Source organism: Aedes aegypti, chromosome 3, assembly GCF_002204515.2.
Source record: "Aedes aegypti strain LVP_AGWG chromosome 3, AaegL5.0 Primary Assembly, whole genome shotgun sequence".
Lineage (NCBI taxonomy): Eukaryota > Metazoa > Arthropoda > Insecta > Diptera > Culicidae > Aedes > Aedes aegypti.
In genome coordinates, this window is record NC_035109.1 from 194,332,861 (window position 1) to 194,346,634 (window position 13,774).

Below are 13,774 nucleotides of genomic sequence, written 5' to 3' on the forward strand. Positions count from 1 at the left end.
ATGCTATATGGAAATTTCTGACTTAGATTACAAAAATGGTCCCAGTTTGTAAAAATGGTTTTCGCTATGAGATTTGAGACCGAATTCATGTTCTACTATAACTAGGCTGTCAAGGATAAGTGACGAACTCATTATGACTTCATCAAACAGTGATCGTAGAACAGTTTGTTTGTAAGCGTTGCAAAAATCCTAAAATATTATAAATTTTCAATATTTGCATATAAATCCTCCAATGCACTTGATTCCAACGAAAATAGATTTGTCATGAAGTGTCATACTAATACTCTTTACTTTTGCATTCGTTTTGCATAACTGATTAACAGGAACTTCGTTATTTCGTGTTTAATATGTTGTGGTCCTCGCACTATGAAAGTTACCCGCATTAAGGTACTTGAAAATTTACTGTAGTATAAGCTGTAGTGTGGAACCTCAGATAAACTTTTGAACAAGCCATGAAGATTTTACTTGAAAAAATACACGAGATATTGTTTATAAGAACTGCAGGAGTAATTTCGCATGAAATGTGGGATAAATCTTTAGAGAAATTTCTGAAGGAGCTTCATGAGGAATCCCAGGTCAAATCTGAAGAGAAATTCCTGGAAGAGTATGAATCATATATCCTCGGATAATCCTAGGAGGAATTTTAGGAGCAACTCCTCGGGAAAATGTGGATGATCCATATAATCCTGAAAGGATAACTGGAGTTTGTGGCATAGGAATCGTCTCTTGAAGCAAAATTCAATGCAAAAAGATTAAAGAAAAAGTTACTTTAAAGACAATGTTGCCCAAAATAGAGACTTTCTTCAAAATAGAGACTAAACTTCTGAAATCAGATCTCCTACTAGTCTTGAATGTGTACAACCCATGTCCCGAAGATGGTAGGTAACTGATTATTTTTTCATTTATAATTGAAATAAAATTCGGCTTGTAACATACCGTCAAACGGGGTAACTTGCAACACTTATCAACTTCAAAGCTATATGGATGAAAAGTTGAAAAAACTTAGATGAACCAAAACCAATCTGGTATCGTAATAGCCACGTGAGGAATACCACGTGGTATTCATTTCGTTATAATTAGGTTTCCTGGGATCAGAAAAATATACATTTTTCATGCTACTTCTGATGTGGGGTAAAATGCAACACACAATGTGACTTAAAGTTAACTATCATAAACATAACCAATATAGCGATTTTTGTTCATCCAATAATTTACTACAGTAAAAGCATGACAATAATCAGAAACAAGGTACGTCATTTTTTGAAAACAAATTAATAGTGATTGGTTCGACTGAAAAATCGAATGGTAGTATATTGGGTACTCACACGGGAAAATTCAGGCAAACTACAAGCCTTGACGGCTAGTGGAAAGATATTCTAATTACTTTTTTTTATTCAATTTAGGGGAGTGATTATTAGAGTATGTTAAGAGAAAAAAAAACTACTAATTGAACTTTAACACTTCACTTTTTGCAAAAAATAAAATACTAAAATCACTGGTAAGGCGAGCAAATACCTTTAAACTTGCTTATCTTGACATATAGGCCTATTTCGTCTGCGACTTACAGACTTCTTCGGTGTCTAATGTTGTCATTCTAATGTTTTCGTGCAACTTTTTCTTCAAATGCAATGATTTTTAGGTTATGCTTCGCATGACTTATTTTTTTGTATTTTATCCATAGCGCGTATCATATTTTGTTATGCTATGCATTGAAATGGCCTCTGTTGGTCTTTGTACATAATATTTCATAAAGTAAATTAACAATGGCTTGATACAGAACTTTGAAATTTATCACAGTTTTCACGAAAAGATTCATGTTATTTTTCTGTTGTTTTGTACCGAATGTGCAATTAATTGATTGAAGTGCAACTATTTTAACGTAATTGTACTAATAATTGTTGAATATAGCTTTTTCATGTGGTTTGGATGACAAGCATCAAGAAATAGCGAGCAATTCAGATTAATATTGCTGTTGCAAGCTACCACACAGGGGTCGTTAGATCATTTTTGATTTTTTTTAGTGTTGATGATGATGATGGTCCCGCCACATACCCCCTACAAAGGTTTGAGCAAGACGATATATCTTTAAGATAATTAATTATGATCAATGCTAACCAGATTTGCAAACAATAAACGGTCTGATTATTTCAACAGATATAAACAACAATCCAAGTTTCCATACTATATAGCAAAAAAAAATGGTAAAATCTGTTGGTCTCAACCATACTTTTTCATAAGTTTTACTAGTGATCAAGAAAGTTCAACAAAATCCAAAAAATTGCCAGAATTGATGATGATGTCAAAACTATCGGAAACATTTGCATTTTCAAGAAATTTCTGCATTCAACCGGACAACTCACTACTAATGCATGGCATCCACCAACAGCCTGAATTCTCAATTCAAATGATAAGTAATTAAACAGTCGTTTATACCTGTGTAGCGCGCGCGGGACTCAAACCTCCGTAGACTACACATGAAAAGGAATAAACTATAACTACGTCAATATATAAAAAATCCATCATCATCATCGAGGCAAACATCATAGTTTTTTAGTGCCCCAATACATATTTTACAATATAGTCAGAACAAAATATCCGTTAGTCAAAACTTCATCAAGATACAGTATTAGTCAAGTACAAAAAAGTTAACATGTAGCTGCTCAGAAGGCAGCTTTGACGTGTGAAATACAGAGTCTCTTGAACTGTGATAGAGTTGCAGCACGTTTGATGTGTATAGGCATCGAATTGAAAACATTTATTCCTTTAAAAAACAAAGAGTTTTGTGAAGCGTGTTTAAGCGTGAATTTATTAAAACTGTTATCTACTTCTTTTGTACACTATTAAATTCTGTAACTGATTGCAAATACCTCGAATGACATATTTTAACCGTTTGTGTAGTACTGTGAACGATTTTCAGTTTTGTTTTTATACAATCAAACGTGAGAAAGGATTTTCACCTCCATGCAAACAAACCAAAATAGAACCAATACTAAAATCCTCGCCAAAATCTTCAGTTTTATACCTTAAGTCAATAACTGATCTAATAATTTAAAATTATTTTAATCCATGCTACAGAAAACGTCAATTTGGTTACATGTCGGTGTGTTGCAAGTTACCCCGTTTGACGGTACCTTCAAATCAGTGCCATATACAATTATGGGCTTTGCACATTAAGGTAGATCCGTCTAAATTACAAAATTAAACCGAGTTATCGAGAATGATTTTTGAAGAGGTATTTAGGCTATTTTAACCCCTCTAGCGGCAGCTTCATATTTTACCACAATAAAAATATTCGATAACTTTTTAGTTTATCTATTTTTTTGTACCATTATTTCACAAGTTCTCAAAAAACTTTTCTTGTTTTAGAATCTGTGTCAATATTGTTCATTGGTCAACTGGATCCTGAGAAATTCCAAAATTCCTGGGGGGACCGACGCGTAGCTATAACTCACGTAAATATCTCAGGCTTCAGATTTTTTATCGTATTCGGATATTCACTCTTCGGAACAATACATTAATGACAGTATGTTGTGAAAAAAAATGAAGCAATTTGGTGCAGCCGTCTTTAAGCCGTCCTTAGCGAAATGTGTCATCTGTGCTGTGTTGCTAAAAGAAAATGATATGAATAAATGTACTAGAAAATTATGAGCAATTGTATCAGAAGATAAACTTTGAGCCTTTTTTTTCTCAACGGCACAGCCTACTTTTCCATATGGGACACTTATGCTATTATGGGTAGCACATGTTTAGTAGACTGGCCCAGTTGTAGAATTCAATGGGGTGCTCTCTACATATGTGCCTTTCACCGCTCAATCTAAGTGTGAGGTCTTATGTATTGTTCTCGTGTGAATTGTTTTAGTTTTATTTGCTGGTTGCACTATAATGAGACAATATACTCAGCTATGGCGGCCAAGAGACATTTCCTGATTTGTCATATTAAAATCATTATTGAACTAATATTTATCATCTCAAACAGCATGTATTTATTTATTTTTTCAGGAAATATATCATATAAAACTATACGAATGGTAATCTGTTATTATCTATTTTTATAAGCTAATACCACGTAAATTAATGCTTGCAGTTGTCTGAACGTTCTCATATTTTCTGTAAATAATTTGGACTCAATCAATCAATAAGCGTTCACAACTGTTGTGTGATCAATTTAAGCTCAACACCAATTTTGAAACACTGATTGATGGATGTGTACAAACAGGGAATTACTTGTGCTTGTTTTGTAATTTATTTTCCTTTACAATCATTAGTCGAGATACATGTTCACGACATATTAATTTCCAGATTGATGCTGGCTACTAGTCACAGGCCTACAAGAGATAGATATATTGCTTACGGATTACACTACGGTCGGAACATTTCAAAGGAGGATGCTTCTGTTATAATTAATAGCAAATTGTGTTATGAGTTAAGAACGAATGCAAACACTAAATGTCAAGATTGCATCACGAGTATGTCATTCCTTCTGGTGTAGCTAATTTGAGATGGGCTTTAAATTCGACCATCATCGTTGTCGTAGGTGTCGCACTTTTAGCTGTATTATGCCTTTCCAAGAAGAACGTACGATTCGGAAACACGTTGCAGATGGTACGAGCACAAGATTTAGTTTGTCGAACAGATATGCGTTTTGTTTACACAGAACCGAGTTGTGTCCTTACCAAGACCAACAGACGCAGGCCTACAGGCAAGTACCGTCATCCAAATTTGACAAAGAAATATACCGACTGCATTGTACACAATGCTTAATTTGCATCTTAATTATTAATATCTGTATCCGTTCGTATGCATTTCCTCATGGTGCAAATTCTAGTGGTGGGACGTAGATGAGTGCCTTGGTTATCGCACTGTTGGGGTTTTCCAGCTCTGAAACGACATCCAAGAAGGGTAGTTATTAAAATTATATCAGTTCAACTGACTGGAGTGCGTATGGCTACGATGGTACTAGAGTATTTCTGCGCAAATGTTTACGTAATGAGGAATTCAACGCAATTTGTTATCGCAAATGAAAGTCGCTAATTAACGAGAGAATGTTTTACGAGCTTTTACATATTGCCTCAGTGAATTTATGTAGTTACATATGGCTTATACGATTCTTTGCTTTCGAGTGAACAATGTAATTGAATCATTCGTTTGAGAAATCACATAAGTAAGAGGTGATCCAGGTACAAGTTTTTCAGGTGAAGATTTCAGTGCTAAAATAAAGAACGGTATTTTTCAGTGCTACTAAAACAGTTCTTTTCAGTACTATTTTTTCTACTATTGATCCCTTTTTTTATGGGCTTCGTGGCCGTGCGGTTAGTGTCGTCAGGCAATGAGCGCATCGTGTCATGAGGTGTGGGTTCGATTCCCGGTGCAGCCATTGAAACTTTTCGTCAGGAATGTTTCTCGGCTGTACCATTGGAGCATGCTTGTCCGTTGTCTAGTGTTAAGTTACAGTCTGTGCAGCTAAATGGCTGAAGACGGTGTCCGTGTCTTTTACGATTCTTATTTGGACCCGTGCCTTCGATTTTTCGTTGGACCCGTTAGCAAAAGTTAGCGATGGCAATCCTTCTTGGACACCGTCTTGGAAAAAAAAACATTTTAAAAGTTCACTTTTTCTTTCGTTTATTGACTAAACATGATTGCAACCACGAACAAAAGGAAGGGTGAATCTCTGTATTCAACAACTTCCTTAAAAAAAGCAAGATTTAAAACTGTCACTAAACGTGGCAAGAATGGAAGAAAGGACGTTTCTCCGGAATGCGCACTTTCTTCCAAGGGTGAAATGAATAATGTTGAATTGCATCGAAATGAGCAATCAGTTCGATGTTTTAGACAAAATTTCCGAACACCAATTCGAAGCAGTCTCTAGCCCAGGCTCTTTGATTCAAGTGAGGAAGCAAAGAATGTCGCCTATCGTGGTCAGTTGTTCCGAATTTGGGGGATTTAGGCAGGAGATCTTGAACTCCATTTGAGGAATCAAGGTTTCCTTCCAAATCGCTAAGAAAGTAGACTGTCGCGTATAGACAGAAACTCTTAAAGATCGCGAACTTCTTCTCAAACATCTTGAAGAAAAGAAGCACAATTTTTTTAACTTATGACGACTAAACTGAACGTTTGTTCAAAGTCGTCTTGAAAGGTCTCTCAAGTGGCTATAAGTCAACTTATAAGATCAAAAATGAAATAAATGATTTACTTAGATTTTTCCCAGTCCAAGTTATCATTAAGAAAAAGAGAACCCAATCTGGCATTGTTCGGAAAGGGCTTTCTCAAGAATATTGTTTATTTCTCTTTAACAAAAAAGATCTAAATAATATTAAAGCTTTAGAAAAAGCTAGACTTTGCTCGATGTCCGTGAGACATGGGAACATTTCCAGAAACCTGGAGGAAATTACCAAAACCAAACTCAGTGCCGTCGGTGCCAAAAGTGGGGTAATGGTACAAAAATTTGCCGCATGAATGCTAAATGCATGATTTGCGGAGGTTTTTCTCACGCTAAGGACGTCTGTCCAGTGAAGGAAGATACCGATAAGTTCATATGCGCAAATTGCGGGGGCAATCATAAGTCAACTTTTTGGGCGTGCCCTTCACGTAGGCGAGTCGTCTTGGCTCGTGCCAGGCAGATGAAAGATAATATCCGTTACGATAACGGTTGTTTCCGGAATTTCCCTGGTAGAGTTTCAAACAATGCTCATTTTTCAGTTAACGATCGCTTGATCCCTATTTCATACTATGAGTACCCATTCTAATTGTTTCAAATCAAATGGAAAAAACCCTGCCGCCACAGGAAAATTCTTCTCCGCCTCTTTGTCTACCGAAAATTCTAACGGAAAATCATCAGATAATGAACTCACTTCAAGTGATATGGCTCCCTCTGATTTTATTTTTCTAACTGAACAATTAAATCAAATGATTGATGCAATGTTCAAAACCACCACTATGACTGAAGCAGTCCAAGTTGGAGTAAAATTTACTAATCAAATTGTTATTGCATTACGTTTCTCTAATGGATCCAAATAATAAATTACACATTTTAAATTGGAATGCTCGTTCTTTGAATGGTAGGGAGGACGAGCTGTTTAATTTTCAAACTGTTCATAACATACATAAAGCAGTTATTACTGAAACTTATTTGAAATCTGAAAAGATCCTAACTTTTTTGTTTATCGTAATGATCGACTTGATAGGGCATGTGGGGGAGTTGCAATCATCATTCATAGGCTTATAAAACATCAACTGTTTTCGTCATTTGAAACTAAAGTTTTTGAAACCTTAGGTGTTTCTGTTGGAACACATCTTGGTAAAACTACTATTATAGCTGCCTATTTGCCTTTTAAATGCTCTGGGCAGCAAGTTTATTTGCTTCAAACTGACTTGCGAAAATTGACTCGTAATAAATAACATTTTTTTTGTCATTGGTGATTTAAATGTCAAACATCGCTCATGGAATAATTCGCAAAGTAATTCCAACGGCAGAATTTTATTTGATGAGTGCTCTTCAGGGAATTTCTCAATTCAATACCCTGATAGCCATACATGTTTTTCCTCTTCAAGAAACCCTTCTACGATTGATTTGGTCTTAACCGACTCTAGTCATCTTTGTAGCCAACTGATTACTTATGCTGATTTTGATTCTTTTTATGTCCCTGTTACATTTCAAATATCCTATGAAGCGATTCTCAAGCAGATTTACTTTCAATTATTTTAAAGCCGACTGGAATGTATATGAAACATATATCGATAGTAATCTTGATGTTAACATTTCTTTACAAACAAAACTTGATATTGACAATGCTCTTGAAACTCTAACAAATTCCAATGTTGAAGCCAGGGCGTGCATGGTGCGTTGAAATTGCCGAATCAAGAGTTTAAGATCATCGTCTATAATCACGGATTGAAATTTTAATTAACTTTTTGGTATTGCAATATACCAAAAAGTTAAGTAAAATTTCAATCCGTGATTATAGACGATGATCTTAAACTCTTGATTCGGCAATTTCAACGCACTCGCGATCCTGCTATGAAAATTATACGGCAGGATCTGCAGAAATAAAATAAATTTCGATTTTCACAAATAAAATTTCTCAATTGGACCCTGGCTCTAAGCCCTTATGAAAATTATCTAAAATTAAAAAAAAAAAACATCAGAAGCCATTTCCGGCATTGAAAGAGGATAACAAATTATTACTAACTTATTGTGAAAAAGCTCAAAAACTTGCTATGCAGTTTGAAAGTGCGCACAATTTTAATTTAGGACTTATTAGTCCAATTGAAAATCAAGTTACTCAGGAATTCGAAAACATTCTCAATCAAGAGAACGTTTTCGAAAATTCCTTGTAGACTAAATTGGAAGAAGTGAGAACAAAAAATCAAAAATATGAAAGCCCCTGGCGATGATGAAATTTTATACATCCTCATCAAGAAACTTCCAGAAAGTGACTTAATTTTCATTTATTTAGTTAACATCTACACAGATAACACTGAATCAACAATTTCACGCCACAATACTCGGTTCGTGGCCACATCTCTGCATCCTCGGTTCTGCCCCACGATCGCCGATCGATACTTGATCCACCCACCTAGCTCGCTGCGCTCCACGCCTTCTTGTACTAACCGGATCCGGAGCGAACACCATCTTTGCAGGGATGCTGTCCGGCATTATTGCAACATGCCCTGCCCATCGTATCCTTCCAGCTTTGGCCACCTTCTGGATACTGGGTTCGCCGTAGAGTTGGGCGAGCTCGTGGTTCATCCTTCGCCGTCACACACCGTTCTCCTGCACACCGCCGAAGATCGTCCTAAGCACCCGATTTTTGAAGATTCCAAGTGCTTGCAGGTCCTCCTCGAGCATCGTCCACGTTTCATGCCCGTAGAGGACTATCGGCCTTATGAGCGTTTTGTACATGGTACATTTGGTGCGGGCGTGAATCTTTTTTGACCGCAGCTTATTCTGGAGGCCATAGTAGGCCCGACTTCCACTGATGATGCGCCTCCGTATTTCATGGCTAACGTTATTGTCAGCCGTCAGCAAGGATCCAAGGTAGACGAACTCGTCGACCACCTCGAATCGTAACACTGCTACCTAGGCGAGCCCTGTCGCGCTCGGCCCCACTAACTAGCATGTACTTTGTCTTGGCCGCATACAGGTACAGGTATGCGTACAGGTCTGCCACCTTTTCAAATGTTCGGCCGACGATGTTTATATCATCTGCGAAGCAAACAAATTGACTGGATCTCGTAAAAATCGTACCCCGGCTGTTAAGCCTGGCTCTCCGTATAACACCTTCTAGCGCAATATTGAACAACAGGCACGAAAGTCCATCACCTTGTCGTAGTCCCCGGCGGGATCCAAACGAACTGGAATATTCGCCTGAAACCTTCACGCAGTTTTGCACATCTTCCATCAGTCTTATCAGTCTTGTGAGCTTCCCGGGAAAGCTGTTCTCGTCTATGATTTTCCATAGCTTTACGCGGTCGATACTGTCGTATGCCGCCTTGAAATCGATGAAAAGGTGATGCGTTGGGACCTGGTATTCACGACATTTTTGGAGGATTTACCGTACAGTAGAGATCTGGTCCGTTGTCGATCGGCCGTCAACGAAGCCGGCTTGATAATTTCCCACGAACTCGTTTACTACAGGTGACAGACGACGGAAGATGATCTGGGATATTACTTTGTAGGCCGCATTTAGAATGGTGATCGCTCGAAAGTTCTCACAATCTAACTTGTCGCCTTTCTTGTAGATGGGGTATATTACCCCTTCCTTCCCCTCCTCCGGTAGCTGTTCTGTTTCCAAGATTGTGCCTATCAGCCGGTGCAGACAAATGGCCAGCCTCTCCGGACCCATCTTTATGAGTTCAGCTCCGATACCATCCTTACCAGCAGCTTTATTGTTCTTGAGCTGGTGAATGGCATCCTTAACCTCCCTCAAAGTGGGGGTTGGTTGGTTTCCATCTTCCGCAGTACTGACGAAGGCATTTCCTCCGTTGTCCCGTCCTTCATTGCCTGTGCTCTCAGCGCCATTCAGTGCTGCTTCCATCTTTCGATCACCTCACGCTCGTCCGTCAGAATGCTCCCATCCTTATCCCTGTACAGTGCACATCTCGGCTCGCGGCACTAAGCTGTTGCGGGATACGTTGAGCTTCTGATAGAATTTACGCGTTTCTAGAGACCGGCACAGCTGTTCCATCTCCTCGCACTCCGTCTCCTCCAGGCGGCGTTTTTTCTCCCGAAAGAGGCGGGTCTGCTGTTGCCGTTTCCGTTTATAGCATTCCACGTTCTGCCGGGCCCCTTGCTGCAGCATGACCGCCCGCGCTGCATTCTTCTCCTCCAAAACCTCCTGGCACTCCTCGTCGAACCAATCGTTCCGTCGACTCCGTCCCACGTACCCGACGTTGCTCTCAGCTGCATTGTTGATGGCTGCTTTTACTGCTCTCCAGCAGTCCTCAAGAGGGGCTTCGTCCAGCTCACCGTCATCCGGTAATGCAGCCTCGAGGTGCTGCGCGTATGCCGCTGCGACATCCGGTTGCTTGAGCCGCTCTAGGTCATACCGGGGCGGCCGTCGGTACCGTACGTTGTTAACGACGAAGAGTTTTGGGCGCAGTTTGACCATCACCAGATAGTGGTCAGAGTCGATGTTAGCGCCACGATAGGTCCTGACGTCGATAATGTCGGAGAAGTGCCGACCATCAATCAGAACGTGGTCGATTTGCGATTCTGTCTGCTGTGGTGATCTCCAGGTGTATCGGTATGGAAGGCTGTGCTGGAAGTTGGTGCTACGAATGGCCATATTCTTGGAGGCGGCAAAATCAATTAGTCGTAGGCCGTTTCCGTTCGTCAGCAGGTGGGCGCTGAACTTTCCAATCGTCGGTCTGAATTCCTCCTCCTGGCCAACCTGAGCGTTTAGATCTCCTATGATGATTTTAACGTCGTGGCTTGAGCAGCTGTCGTACTCGCGTTCGAGATGCGCGTAAAAAGCGTCTTTATCATCATCAGTGCTTCCCGAGTGAGGGCTGTGCACGTTTATTACGCTGAAGTTGAAGAACCGGCCTTTGATCCTCATCCTCATTTCCTCTCATTGATCGGCCATCACCCGATCACGCGCCTCTGCATATCACCCATCACTATAAAAATTGTTCCCAGCTCATGTGTATTGCCGCAGCTCTGGTATGGTATGGTTACCTCTAAACGTTCGCACCATTGATCCCTTCCAACACACTTCCTGCAACGCTACGATGCCGAATCTACGGTCCTTCAGCACGTCGGCGAGTATGCGTGTGCTCCCGATGAAGTTGAGAGATTTACAGTTCCACGTACCCAGCTTCCAATCACCAGTCCCTTTACGTCGCTGTGGTCTTCGCCGATTGTCCCGGTTCGTATTCTCTCGTTGATTATTCGTTGCTTGATTTTTTTACGGCTGGCTTGCAGGACCTGACACCAACCCCCTAAATTTCCGGAGGACCATTCCCCCTAAATGTTCGGAGGACCATAATGCACAGTTTAGCTTAGAGTCCTTCTCTGGCACTCGGACGATGATCAGCCGCCCCTGACATGGGGAACAGACGCTGTTGTGAGCCGCTCAAAGCAAACCCCCCCCCCCTTCCCTGTCAGCATACGACCAAAGTTCCCACCAACCCGATCTTCCCTAAGGTTACTCGTACCCCGGCCACTACCGCGAGGAGGTAGGGATAGGAGATGCTGGGCAAGAGGCTAAGGACCGCACAGAGGGGTCTATTTTATTCCTTCAGGTACGCGAGGTACGCCATGCCCAGCCATTTACCAACTAGAAAATGACTTATCATTCTTAATTGATATATTTAACAAATGTTTTCAGTTGGCATATTTTCCTGAAAAATGGAAAAATGCCAAAGTTGCACCAATCTTAAAAGCAGACAAAAATCTTGCAGAAGTTTCTTGTTATCGCCCAATCATTTTGCTTTCCTTCGTCGGTTATGTTTTTGAAAAGGTAATTTTGAAAAGGTAATTTTGAAGAATGATGGTCCACATCGATGAAAATTCATTTTTTCCCAATGAGCAGTTCGGATTCTGACATGGACATTCGACAACACATCAACTTTTACGTGTAGTAAATTTGATTCGTTCCAACAAATCTGAAGGCAAACCAGTAGAACCTTGCTTTTCTAGACATATAAAAAGCATTCGACAGTGTTTTGCATGAAGGCTTGATTTAAATAAAAATTAAAAAAACTTTAATTTCTCAACATACATTGTTAGAATAATCCAAAGTAATCTGTCAAAACGGAAGTGTACAAGTTAGTTATCAGAACTCCAAGTTTGAAAGACTTCATGTAAGAGCTGGTGTTCCTCAAGGCAGCATTTTGGGACCAATACTGTACAATTATTTCACATCTGACTTAATTGAGTTACCTCAGGAATGTCAGTAATCTTTGTTTGCGGATGACACAGGCCGCTCTGCCAAAGCACGAATCCTGCATGTCATTCAGATTGAATAAAAAAGATTGGATATTTTTTCTTCATACTTGCAAAAATGGAAGATTTCTCCTAATGCTTCCAAAACTCAACTTTTAGTATTCCAACATAAACCAAAAACTCTTTATTTGAAACCTTCAAGTAGACATGTTGTCACGATGAGAGTGGTTCCAATAAATTGGTCAGATGAAGTTAAGCATCTAGGGCTCTTGCTAGATAAAAAAAAAATATTTTCAAAAATCGCATTGAGGGCATTCAAGCCAAATGTAACAAATATGTAAAATGTATTTATTCACTTAATAATAGAAAATCGAAACTTTGTCTTAAGAACAAGCTTTTGATCTTCAAACAAATTATCAGGTCAGCCATGTTATACGCTGTACCAATATGGACTAGCTGTTGTAATTCTAGGAAGAAAGCTCTGCAGAGGATTAAAAATAAAATTTTGAAGATGATTCTGAAGCTCCCTTCCTGGTATAGTACCAATGAGTTACATATAATATCTAATGTTGAAACATTGGAGCAAATGTCAAATAAAATAATTAATAATTTTAGACAAAAATCGTTTCAATTTTCTATGGCCTCGATAAATACGCTATATCTTTTCTCTTTTTAAAATGTATACAACAGGTTATAAATAGGTGAAATCAACACACCTGTATACAATCTGAACTGCTACGGCTAATGAAATGTAATATGTTGTTAACAAAATGTTAATAAATGCTCAATTTAGTTTTACCAAATTAAGATGATAGTGTTTTCTAACACCTTGATAAAAGAAATGAATGCAATAATGTGAAAATTCCAAGACTAATTCCAAATAATCATTGATTTGTTACGTTAGAACACAGCATCCTACTGTCGGCACTCTCATCCATGATATCATAATATTCAATTGGTTTGCGATTAATCGAAATTGAACTGCCGAGCGTCGAACCATTTTAAAATTTAAACCCTCCCGGCTTCAACGATTGGTCCTTGCCACCACATTATCCGATCTAATAAAAGTTTAAAACGTGAACCGTGGCAACGAATCTCCCTAACATCCGTTTTCAATTATTCACATGTTTCGGCGATCGGCAGTGCAGTGTTAGAAAAATGGCTTGAATTTTCACACTGCTCAGAGCTCAGTGTGCTGCTTTGATAGAAGCAAATGCCATAAAACGAAACGATCTTTAACTGGTGTTTGCTCGCGTTGAATCTTTTTCCAGGACAGGACTTACGGTTAAAATAATATCCTGCATTTTATTAAATTGTGTCTCGAGCAAAAGTTAATTATTTGTTCATACTTATTTGAGTTCAAAATACAGTCAGGTCTCTTATAAGACG

General features: G+C 39.0%; 1 protein-coding gene across 2 annotated transcripts in view; it reads right to left on the reverse strand.

The window, feature by feature from the left end:
- Window positions 1–4,220: 4,220 nt before the first annotated feature.
- The window catches only part of LOC5575383, a 77,375-nt gene continuing 67,821 nt past the window's right edge, over window positions 4,221–13,774 (reverse strand). For both annotated transcript variants that reach the window (XM_021850018.1, XM_021850017.1), the window contains one exon: window positions 4,221–4,878. In XM_021850018.1, the coding sequence (XP_021705710.1) occupies window positions 4,808–4,878 (71 nt within the window). In that variant the 3' untranslated portion in view covers window positions 4,221–4,807. The remainder of the gene's footprint in view (window positions 4,879–13,774) is intronic.